This window comes from Myxine glutinosa, chromosome 11 (genome assembly GCF_964187855.1).
Source record: "Myxine glutinosa chromosome 11, kmMyxGlut1.1, whole genome shotgun sequence".
Lineage (NCBI taxonomy): Eukaryota > Metazoa > Chordata > Myxini > Myxiniformes > Myxinidae > Myxine > Myxine glutinosa.
In genome coordinates this window covers 99,980,778-99,993,796 of record NC_136271.1, presented here as the reverse complement: position 1 = coordinate 99,993,796, position 13,019 = coordinate 99,980,778, and the positions used below count along the sequence as shown (strand labels likewise).

General features: G+C 41.3%; 1 protein-coding gene across 1 annotated transcript; it reads right to left on the bottom strand.

The window, feature by feature from the left end:
• Positions 1-2,849: 2,849 nt before the first annotated feature.
• On the bottom strand, positions 2,850-5,084 carry LOC137423975 (uncharacterized). Its single transcript, XM_068111484.2, has 3 exons — positions 4,832-5,084; positions 3,982-4,596; positions 2,850-3,843 (listed from the first exon to the last, which is right to left on the bottom strand). Exons 1-3 carry the CDS (start codon positions 5,009-5,011, stop codon positions 2,995-2,997), a joined length of 1,644 nt encoding a protein of 547 aa, XP_067967585.2. The 5' UTR covers positions 5,012-5,084; the 3' UTR covers positions 2,850-2,994.
• Positions 5,085-13,019: the final 7,935 nt, after the last annotated feature.

Sequence of the window (13,019 nt, the reverse complement as noted above, 5' to 3'; positions counted from 1 at the left end):
TTTGACTGGGGGATTCAACAAGATCTTGCAGTCTTCTAGTTGAGTCGTCAGGGAGGGACGCGAACAGGTCATCAGCATTAGTTTCGTTGAGGTATTCCGCCAAGAGAAGCCTCTCCAAGCATTCCAGCATAAGTTTATGACAGTGTAACGCTCTGTCATAATTCTTTCCCGACATCACACCTGTGATAGATCCACTACCGATCAATCCTGCTTCCAGGAGGATATCTGACAGACCAGACCCAGCCATCTTCTTACCCATCATTTTCATGTAAGCACAAACAAGGTGGAAGGTGCCTATTAGAACGATGTGACTTTCGTACTTGTCGGGGGAGTTCCATACTAGGGGGAATGCCTTCATGCATACCCCCAAATCGAATGTGGTAATGACATAAGGCTGGCCAACTTCTCTGGTGGCCTCTTCAGCAGCACGCAAGCATTCCTGGACAGTTTTGTACTCGGTAATTGGTTGATTGATGACGGGATAGTAGTCTATCGTTGTGAGCTTCTTTGGTATTTCACCTGTCTCTGAGATGAAACCGGTCCAACCAGGAACTTGTTGTTGTGTTTCTGCCTTGAGACGGATCATGATCCATAGAGTCTGGAGTTTGGTCGATGTTCCTCTTTCTCCTACAGATCCTGGATATTGAAGCTGTTTTACTTGAAGTTTCGGGCTTTGTCTTTTGGTCACATAGCAGTCAGGTAATATGGTTGCTTCCGTCAACTGCAGAGAACGCCGTTTGGTCCTAACTTGAGTTGGCCTTGCTGGACCAGATGCGGCATGATCATCACTGACTTCTTGCATCATGATCCCGTGTGCTGTATGAACAGAACCTTTTCCTGTCAGATCATTCACCAATGAGTCGAAATTGTCAAACTCCGAGTGGAAGACAGACGGCTCTCGTGGTGACCTGATGATTTGGTTGGAGAGTTGTGTCGATGACTTCATCACTGATTCGGCCAGTGCAGTCTCCAATTCAAGTGAAAATGAATAACTCTCACAGTGTCCCATTCTATTAAGAAGGGTTATGAGCTTTTCACTTCTGTATAGATGTCTCAGGGACGTGCACATGATGATGTGTTTTGGAAGCTTCCAAGAGCCTTTGGTGGCAGCGCGACAGATATCTTGGCCGATTGATTGAACTAATCGATGGCTTCGTTGTGACCTTGCTGATGTTGTTCCAGTTATGATGTAGCATAGCAGCTTCTTGAGTGAATCTGGTATAACATCGTCCATTTGTTGGAGATCAGAAGGACTTGGTGGCCATTTCAGTTCTGGGGCATTCGAGAAATCATCCAGAATTGACAGTCGTAAATGGCTACCTGCACTCTCAATCATATCTCTTGATCCCAATTTGAAGGCTTGTTTCACTGCTGTCTGGACGTCAATTGCAGTGCTGAATATTATGTAGGACTTTCCCAGATCACAGAATGATAGTCTCTCCCTGAAAGGCTCGTGGTTTTCAAGCTTCAGTTTTAGTTTGCTGGCTCGGTAGTCAGGATTCGCATATTTGCTGGTTTGCAGGTTAATGACATACATTTGCCTCAGGTCGGATAGTTTCATTATCTTCTTGGCCATTAACACATCCCTTTCAATGGCATCACATACCACATCGAATGCCTGTCTGTGGGCTTCTTCTAATTCTCCTTGATGGTGCTGTGCCTCTTCGTCAGTACTGCGCCATTTCTCTGGCTTTTGCATATATTTCATACGGCAAGTTTTGTGGAACTTTGCCTCAGAGGCAAAAAGATCATGGCCTCGGATCCTCATTAAGAGCGTTTCATCTTGCTTCATTTCAGCCATCTCCAGTACCGGCTTCCAGCCTTCATACTCGAACTGGCTCATCCCCTGGGTAGTCCAACTGCCATGCACTTTCACTTTTTTACGACTTTCCGAAGAACAGAAGATACAGTCTGGCTTAAATATGATCTTGTCACCAGAACTAGTACGGGCCATCCGCTGAGTTGTGGCACCAGTTGTTTCAGATGTACCTGCAGTAGGAGGGTTCAGTCTGTCTAAGTTCATCGTGAAACGCTTGTAACACTCCCAGTGGAAACCATGGTGTTCGGCCAGAGATTCAGGGACCAAATCACATGTGTCCTTCATCATATGCGGAGACTGTGGGGGTTGTGCAAGGCGTCTTTCTTTGACCTCCTGCAGCTTGGCCAATTTCTTCTCAGAATTTTTGAGTCCAGATAACAAGTGCAACTCTCCATAGCTCAGTCCCTTTACATGAGTTATGCACACAATGGGTGGTTGTTCACTCTCACGTGTACGTTTCGCTCGCGCCGGATGTTCCATATTAGCGTTGTTACTTCACCTGCAAAACACATCAAAATATTGGTAAGTACCAAGCTGAATAATTATTATAAATTGCATCTTAATTATAAAAAATATCTTATATTGCATACTTAACTATGTAAAAAAAGGTGTTTAACTTAACTAATTGACTCGTTCTGTCGCTGTAAGAGACACTTAAATAACATAATTGTACTAGTCTAGTAGGAAGACTAGGTCCCCCTGCACCCCCCGGAGATATACTTCTAATCAGTGTTTCTAGATTGGAAAAAATGTGTAGAAAATGACTAGCTATGGCCCCAAGCTGAAAAAATGTCCCACATACCATTTTTATGCAAATTACTGCTGCCATTATCAAAAAAACGATTTTTGACATATCTCAGCCAATATTGCAGATAATTGAAAAATGAAGGTGTCTAGACCCATGTTTTGAAGGGCATAGATCATGATAGAACTATTCATAACATGATTACATGTGTCTATGGTATACTAGTATGCTAATTAGTGCTTTATTTACAAAATAATCACAGTTTTACGAAATAATAGACTCATATTAAGGTCCGTCTACACAGACGTTAACACAAAGTTTTATTTTTCTAAATATTACAACTGTCAAAATAGTCCTAGCACTCAATGTGACCACTCTTCTCTTGCTTGTTTTAGATAAACATCATTAGCATTAGTGATTCTACACTGAGTCAGTCATCATCATTTTCATCGAAATCGTCAGAGTCAAACTCTTCTTCTCCTTCCTCTTCCTCCTCCTCTTCGTGCTCTCCTGTGTTCAGAAGATCCACCAGTGAGGTTGGTAGGATGGGACCACTGGACCACATTGGTTTCAACAGTCCTTCATCAGTCCTTATCCATCCTTGCTCCTCATAAGGTTTTGGCTTTTCGATGATAGGTTGATCGGCTCTTTTGTACAATGCTACGCGGTGGTTCACACGCTGGATGTGCGGCTTCAGGGCAGACTGGCATGGAGGAAGGCGAGCCAGATCAACCTTGGACTTGGATGTGAGGGTCTTGTCCTCTCCCACCATTTTTCGTAGCAGCTTGGCACGGACAATGTCCACTGATGACTCGCGACTCTGGCCGTACATCACACAGGTGAATTTTTCTAACTGCCTCTCCACCTCAGGGTTGGCATCCCAGTTGTCACCCAGTTCACCGAATGCCCTGTGAAACCTGGGATTCTTCTCCAGCTTTTTCAAGGGCCCGACTTTTCCCTTCCCTTTGAAGGCACTGGTGCAGTCTTCTCCGCTGAACACATAGTACCCCAGGAGAGTGGCACAGTAGTCCTCTCCCAGGGATTCTGCCAGCTCAGAGACGTTGACAAGTTGGCGATGCTTCCCTGACCCTGTATCCAGGTACACCGTCAGCTTGATGTTGTGGGCATGGTGGAGCAGGATCAGGAGGATGTCTGTGTCCGGTGTTCTGACTACAGCGTTCTTGTATCCGATGGTAGCAGCATGATGGAGGTACAGAACCACCCTGGTATCAGTCTCTTCCTGGTTGCTGTAGATCGTGGGGAGTTCACGTACCTCGACCTGAAACACAAAAAGGCACCGCATTTCAATCACCAGTCACTGCCAGTTTCAGATCTAGACAAACATCACAGGTAATCACCTTTTTTTCAGGAAAAATTACAAATTGAATCGCCATTCACGAAGGGCTTTCAATTTTACCTTGCCATTCGTTGAGGCAAGTTGGTGGGCCTTCCCCTCCACGATCAGCACAGCCATCTCTGTTCTCTCCAGCCTGGTAGCTGCCTCTTGTCCACTCCACACTTTCAGAAGAAGCTGGCACATCTGCTTTTTGTTGTCGTCATTTGCAAGGAACATTTTGAAGTCATATGGCTTCCTGGTTGCTGGTCCAGCCAGAATGATCTTCTCTGAGCTGCCCCGCCTCAGCCTTTCCTGCGCTTTGATTGACTCAGGATGGTAACTGTCAGTGGAGAACAGAAAGTGCTGCTTGGCCACCATCTGATCAAGCACCTGCAAGCATATCTCACCACATGTTGGGGGAAGGTTGGCAAGGGTATGCAGCAGCGCCATTCCATCCTGGATGAACAGGGCATCCTTGGGGTATTGCAGATCTTGTGGTGTGGTGTCCTCTAAAAGGTAGTGCAGAATGGAGGCTTTGTTGGTTTTGCAGAAGAACCCATCTGGTGTCCCAAGGCTAGGAGGCACTGGCATCAGGCAGTACTTCATGAGTTCTCCCAGGTCTAATGGCTCATCTTGACTCTGAGACTTGACAAGGAGCAGGAATGCAAGGTTGCTTTGCTCCTGATACTGGATGACCTGGAATGATAAATGGTGATTGGTTGATATGTACTACAGGAAGGACTACAGGTGAAAATTATTCATGTGCTATAAATTGGCATATTTACAATCTTTACATTGTTCATTGATGTGCACTGTCTTTAATAAACAAATTTGGAGTTCAATCTTGTATCTCAATATAGCATGTACAGGACGCCATTTAAAAATACAACATAAAATACAAAAGCACTTGGGTATTGGATTACATCCTTACCTTGCCCTGTGAGGATGTTAGTGTGATCTTCTTGTTACTAGCCTCCATGGTCTTGAGTTTCTTTCTCTTGATTGGGTTGAAGAAGCTCTCAGGTTCTCCGCTTTCCAGGCGCCTGATGAAGTCAGCTTTCGCAGCTTTCCCCACAGCTTCTGCTTGTAACACATCCATCTCAACATCCATGGGGACGGGAGCACCAGAGGCCAGGCAGTAGAGTTTGTCCTTATCAATGATGGTGAACGGATTGGTGAAGTTCTTGATAGTACTTTTTACTTTTTAGCTGACTAAACCATGTTTAGTGGCATCAAAAGTGCTAATAGCTAAAACATCTAAATTCTTCCACACTAACGTTAGCTATCTAGGCCAATGAAACATTGTGCTAAGTTACTGTAGCTAGCTCAGCTGTCGTGCCTCTTTCTGGTTCAATTCATATACAGAAGTCAACAGATATGTCTCATGTTTGGCATTAACAAAAGTTTAAGTTACACCGACATTAGGAACATACTGTACATAGATGAGGCTAGCTTTAACGTTAGCTAACATGGTGCTAGCTGGCTCAGCTGTTATTCTGCCTGTTTATGATTTCATGCAGAAACTGAAGTCAAGAGTGTGAGTAACATTATAGTTAGCATCTTACCTGGCTAGATTGGAGGATGAATACCAAGAACAACACACAGATGGAATGGAAGACTGAACTTTCAACTGAGGTATTCAATAACATCAACGTTACCAATTGATACGAGCGCGCGACATTACCAATTGATACGAGCGCGCGAGCGCGCATGTTACATGGATGGAAATGTAAAATGGCAGCTATAGCAGCACTAATTTGGATCTCTAGTCTGTCATTTCTGCACTGTGATTGGATAACATAAAAAAATATGTTTGGGAGTTAACAGCAGGAGTTGGTAGATTTTACGTGGGCTGGGTGAGAAACCTTTAAATAAGCAAGTGAAAATCTCTCGCAATACAAAGTCAATGGTGGGAAGAAAAGTTGAGTGGTACCAATGTTACTGCCAATGTCCCGCCCCTATGCAAGACTCAGGAGCATCTTGTTGACATTTAACCTTGAAAATACCTGGGTTTAGACCCCTTATGTACCATGTTAAGTTATCTGCAGTATTAACGTATCCTTATCATTTGTAAAACTGATTATTTTGTAATTACAGCATTAATATGCATACTAGTATACCATAGACACATGTAATCATGTTATGAATAGTTCTATCATGATCTATGCCCTTCAAAACATGGGTCTAGACACCTTCATTTTTCAATTATCTGCAATATTGGCTGAGATATGTCAAAAATCGTTTTTTTGATAATGGCAGCAGTAATGTGCATAAAAATGGTATGTGGGACATTTTTTCAGCTTGGGGCCATAGCTAGTCATTTTCTACACATTTTTTCCAATCTAGAAACACTGATTAGAAGTATATCTCCGGGGGGTGCAGGGGGACCTAGTCTTCCTACTAGACTATACAATCTGATGATCTCAATTTACGCAGGATACAAACATGGAAGGATCTGCATGCCATTTTCGTCAAAATTCCTGCAATAAACTACAGTGATACATCAATACAACAATATATTAAGTAACACATATTAACAATACATAGATTTTGTCATGTGTCCAACATATATGTACATGATATACGTGGCAGCATTTGTAAATTGACAAATGCAGCATCGCCTACAATATCACCCCATACCGGTAGTATCTTTGACACGCTGTATAAAAAAGAGAATTGAAGCTATGGGGATGTATCTGGTATCAAATTAAAGCTGATATACAGGAGAAAGCCAATAAAATATATATGTAAGCATATCAGGTGTAATGTGTTCATATTATGTGTGTAAGATGAAATAGTACGGTCGATACCGAATTATGTTACGTTAAAGTGGGGTACTGCTATTCAGCACTAGTTATGACCATTAAGGTACCATTATAAGTAATGTGTCAATATTCTATGATGATCAGTAGATGAACAGCTTTCTTTTGGTATATAACTTTTTATTCTGAGTTAATATTAGCAGGCACAAATACCAAAAGAACACGTGTGTCAAATATGGCGCAACGCGGATTTAAAAATATGCTGTTTTGAGGGTACCATCCAATATAGGTACCAAATGGGTAGTGAGTCCAAGTTTATTTACTGTTACCAGTTGATTTCCACCCCAGGACACCCCAATGGTTCAGAAAAACCCAGGGTCGGAGAGTTGTGGGGGGGGGGGGGGGGTGCAGATGGACCATACCTGGCCCGGAGCCTAATTCAGCCATCTCTGAGCAAAATGGCGACACACACACACACACACACACACACACACACACACACACACACACACACACACACACACACACACACAGACCAACGACGGCTCTCTTGTATAGTGGATTGGATCTAACATTGGGTAAGAGCTTTTGTTGTGTTCATAATTTTTTTGTTGTTGTTGATTTAAAAATCTTGTATTTTTCATCATGCATACTGTTGAATTTCAATTCATATTCGTGATTACTACAATAGAACTAATAATAAAATTGGACCTGTATCTGTAAATTACTTTCAAGATTATTGTGGTCCTCAAAGAGTTATGCATCCAAACTTATATATTCAGTTGCGTATTTACAGCTGCCTGGCATATCCTAAAATCGACCCACAATATGCATGCAAAGCAATGCGGTAAAGAGGAAAACGATTTTTACTTGAATTCTCCTCTACAACTTGATACTCTCTTATTAGTCCCATACCGGTGTACACCGGAGGGGACTGTAGGTTTGCACGCCGTCTGTCCGTCTGTCAGTCCGTCACGCAAAGAACAGTTTTCCGGACTTTTTTTTCTAAACTCTGAATGCTAATGATTTCAAACTTGGTACATGGTTTCCTCATGATAAGTTACAGATAAAGTTCGAACTTCACGACGTTTCGATCATTTTTGACAAAGTTATGGCACTTTGAACTTTGGGAATTCTGATAATTCTGATGATCCTTAACTCAGTGCCATTTTAAGTTTTAATTTCCTTTAAAAAACATTTTCTCTGCAATAATTGGACCGATTGAGATCAAATTTTCACCGAAGGAGGGACTCGGTCTGCATAATATTTTAATCGTAATTATGACGTCACGGGTCACGTGGTTCGGCCGCCATATTGTTTTTCGTGAAAACACGAAAACCCCTTTTTCTCTGCAACGGCTGAACAGATCGAGGCCAAACTTTGCAGGCAGAATCGCATACCCATGACGAACAAAAAAGTCTGCGAGCATGACGTCATGCGTCACATGGTTTCAGAGTTATGATGTTTTTAAGCATGAACCTTTAAAACCTAGCTGCTCCCTCATTTTTGATCCAATCGAGGGGAAACTTCACAGATCTGTTCAGCATATCAGTCTACTAAAATGTCCTTTTGGAATTTGCGATAGGGCACGTGGTTTGGCAGATATCGTTAATTAAACGAAAATATTTTTTGAAAATGGATATCTCTTGAATCGCTAGTACCTCAGACCGTGAGTTGGTAATTATATAATTCACACAGTGCAATACGTGCAGGCCGCTCCACGGAGTGACCTTGCGGGCTTATCAACGAGGCAAGGTGTGACACACATGTGTCTCAGCATACCTCAGATCAAGTTTGAAAACCAGCATCAACCGTGCATAAATTTTCATATTCGATCATTTTTGACAAAGTTATGGCACTTTGAACTTTGGTAGGGGACATGTATTGCAGCGCATTACTCAGAATGCTTGTTCTTCTTATTTCTCCTTTAATGGTCCCAATTAATAGCGTGTCCTCCACAGAGCGGGAGACAGTATTTTGCAGTTGTGTGTGTGTGTGTGTGTGTGTGTGTGTGTGTGTGTGTGTGTGTGTGTGTGTGTGTGTGTGTGTGTGTTTGGCTGTTATCTCCATATGCGGGTTTCAGAAGGTGGAACGGAGTCCTCCCAGGTCTCGAATTATCCATCTCCATTTCAGAAAGGGATCATGATTTTTGGACCAGTTTGTGAAGTTTTCTTGTTCTCAAAGTTTTGTTCTGAGGGCTCTTTTGAGGATCGTCACTGAGTCATGGACAACCTCCAACTGTAGTTTGTTTTTCGTAATATTACCAGGGATGATTTTTAATATCTCCACAAGGTTCTCTTTTTCATTTGCGTTGCTCCAATAATTATCAATGGTACAATTTTAGCACTCTTGGGATTCCAAGATCTTGTCACTTCATTTTCGAGGGCTTGGTAAATGGTCATTTTCTTGATTTCTGCATTAGTTAAGCTAAAATCACTGGGTATTGAAACCTCAATTAGCAATGTAGTCTTTTCTTTTTTGTATCTATCTACAATATCAAGTCACATTACTTTGTTTTCAATGATTGTTTTTGGTTCATGTTTCCATGAGCTTTTCTGAAAATGGGTTATTGAAGGTTTTTGCAGATGTTCCAATGGACTACCTTACATACCTTGCTGTGCCTTTGTGTGTATAGCTGTTCTGACATGAGATGTTTACATCCTGATAGGAGGTGGCTCATACTTTCTGTTTATACCTTGCAAACAATTTTCAGAACCTTCCAGAACAACCTGTCCGATTGACTCGGTCCCACCATTTACTTAAAGCCATTGGTGTAGTGTCCCTGATCTTGGGCATTTATAATGATTTGTTCTCCGTTCCAGTTGCACTTTCCTCTGCTTAGCTATTCCATTGAGCCTTCCTTGTACATGCTGTCTGTCCAATTCTTTTTATACCTCCGCCGACAACTTCACAGGAGGCATTATGTTTTTGGGTTGTTCGTCCGGCTGTCCATTCATCCGTCCGTCCATCGGATGAACTGATTTGTTTTTGGGGCCAAGAGGTCAAAGGTCAAAGTCTGTAATAGCTTTATAACTTGAGAACGGCTGTAGGGATCTAATTAAAACTTGTTACAGGTATGTATAATTATGTAAAGATCAACTGATTAGATTCTGGGGGTCAAGATGTCAAAGGTCAAATGTCAGATGTCCCATCAGGTAAAAATTCTGTTGCCGATCTAACTTGTGAACCAGTGATGGGATTTTCACCAAACTTGGTATTATGAATATATTATGATGCAATGATGAACTGAATTGATTTTGGGGGTCAAGAGGTCAAAGATCAGACAGAGGTCATATTAAGTTATAATTATTTTGTTACCGTGATAACTTACGAACAGTTGAAGGGATCTAAGTCAAACTTGGTACAGGTGTGTATAATAATGAAAATATGAACTGATTTGATTTTGGGGTCAGGAGGTCAAAAGTCAGAGGTCATGTAAGTAAAAATTATTTTGCCATGCCAACTCGTGAACCAATGATGGGATTTTGAACAAACCCAGTATAAGTATGTATGATGCAAAGATGAATCGTTTACATTTTGGAGTCAGGAGGTCAAAGGTCAGAGGTCATGTTAAGTAAAATTGATGTTGCCACACCAACTTGTGAACAAACGATGGGATTTTGAACAAACTTGGTGTAAGTATATATGATGCAAAGATGAACTGATTGGATTATGGCATCAATAGTTCAAAGGTCAGAGGTCATGTCAGGTAAAAATGCGATAACGTGAGAACCTCTGAAGGGATTTAAATCAAACTTGGTACAGGTATGTATAATGATGTAAACATGGACTGATTACATTTTGGGGTCAAGAGTTCAAAGGTCAGAGGTCATGTTAAGTAAAATTTATTTTGCCTCGCCAACTTGCGAACAGGTGAGAGGATTTTGAACAAACTTGGTATTTGTATATATGATGCTAAAATGAACTGATTGGATGATGGTATCAGCATATCAAAGGTCAGAGGTAATGTCAGGTAAAATGTGACACATGAGAAGAGCTGAATTGATTTCAATCAAACTTGGCACAAGGATGTATAATGATGTAATAATGTGTGCGGAGGCAAATCAGTCGACGCCGTGATGCCGAAGAGTGTCGTTTTCGTTTTAAATACCTTCCTGATATTTTGTCCTTCTCCCAGTAGTCAGTGTATATTTGTTTGTATTTCGCTTTATATTTTTATTCTGTCTTTTTTGCAATCATTTGGGCTGTATGTGTTGCTGTTTAGGTTTCATGTGTGACATCTTCCATTTGCACCTGTCTTTGGAAATTTTTTGTTAGGTGGGTTAGGGATACCTTCTCGTGTTTGTCATCTTAATTTTTGCATACAAATTGGATTCTGTAGTCTGTTGAACTTTTCACGTACTCAATCTACAGTTGCATTCTGTGCACTTAGTTGAGTTCCATTAGGCCGCTACCTCCTCATCTTGTCAGGTACATTATTTTCCTTTTTTGATATCTAGTTTATTGATTTCTGCTTGTGGCCAGTTTATTATTCCACAGCTGCATTGGAACATTGGTACTGCTGGCTGGTTTATGGCTTTGGTTTTGTTCCTTGGAGAAAAGTATGTTTTCAGGATCAGCCTTGTTCTATGCGCAGAACACACGTATTCTTTGGTAATTGTTTTGTTCATTTGTTTGTGACATATTTGGTAGCCCTCTTCTACTCCAAGGTATTTGTTTGATGCTTCGTTTTCTAGTTCCTGTGTAGTTGTGTTTGTGTCAATTTTTACGTTGTCCGTTTTTGTTGTTCTACCTTGTACGAATGTGCATTTGGCACACTTGTCCAGGTGTGTTAAATATTTATTGTTCTCATTTCTATTATGCGTTTGCTTTCAGCAACCGTTACCTCTCGGTATTTGTTTTCTATTTTCTATTTGTTTTCTTATTTGTTGGAATTCTCCTCTATAGACTTGGGCTTTGCCCCTATGAATTGTTGTATATGGCCCATTTACTTGCTCATTTCCCCCTTTGTGTATCTTTTCTCCGTTTCCTTGGTGGTACCAGGTCTCTGTCCTTAGGGGCTGGTTTTCCCTTCTTGCAGCATTTTTTCCTTTTACTTTTTCTTGAATTAGTAATGTCGCTGCAAAGCTCACGGTGTTGAGTTCCTGTGCCGTATTTTCACGCAAATATCCTGCCCTTGTTAATCCTGCACTGAGAAAAAAGATATTGAGATATTGCATGATATTGCAGGCATGTATAACCTGCATGCGGGTATAAACCAACAAGCTAGGTTTACTCTCCCCATGACCGGGAAATACTGTACATGATCTCCATATTTCCAGCAGCCAACATGGCTTTGCTGTCAAGGGGCCATTCAAAATTGCATAATGCATACCCATACCCAAATCTGAGGCCGCTCTCCCCTCCCCTCTCCCCCGTAACACTCCGTAACGCTGCAACAGACACCACTTTAAATATTATGTAACTCTCAATGAGGACACCCCCGCTCCCTATTTCGTACCTGAATCCTGCGATGCTATTTATCCCATTGTTTTTATGCCTCCGCCCCGAAGGTGGTCGGAGGAATTATGTTTTTGGGTTGTCCATCTGTCCGTACGGGCTAAACCTTGTTTTTTTTCAGCAACCACATGTCCGATTGAGGCTAAACTTTCAGGATAGGAGTGACACCGATGCAGAATGTTTTTTTGATAATTGTGACATCACAGGTCATGTGCTATGGCAGCCATCTTGGATCAAATGCAAATAATTAAAAAATTATTTCTCAGAAACTGCTGAATGGAAAAATTTTAAACTTGGCACATTGTCAAGTACTCCCAATGGGAAACAAAAGCATGTTAATGATGACATCATCGGTGAAGTGGTATACCAGCCAAAAATGTTTTAATCGAATTCCTCATCCTAAAAATCAGAAATTGCAAGCACATGATGTATGACCCATTGTATTTAAATATTAAATTTATGACATCACAGGTCACATGGTTTTGGCAGCCATATTGGATTTAACCTAAATTCTTCAAAAATGTCTTCTCCCAAACCACCAAATTGATTGACTTGAAACTTTACGAGTGGCTAGGAATGGCAATTAAAAGTTGATTACGAAAACATGATTGGTCACATGGTGTGGCAGCCATATTGGATAGAAGAACAATATTAAATAATTATATCTCTGAAACAGCTTAGCTTATCTATGCGAAATTTTAAATATGTCATCTAACACCATTGTTGCATATAGTTTGAAAATGATGATGTCGTTGGTCACGTGGTCTGGCAGCCATATTGGATAGAAAAACGAACCTTATCCGATCAACATGAAACTTCACAAACGTGATCCCTTACCCATCCATATGCAGAGTGTAGATTTTTAAAGGTCATATGTCACGTGGTGTGGCAGCCATA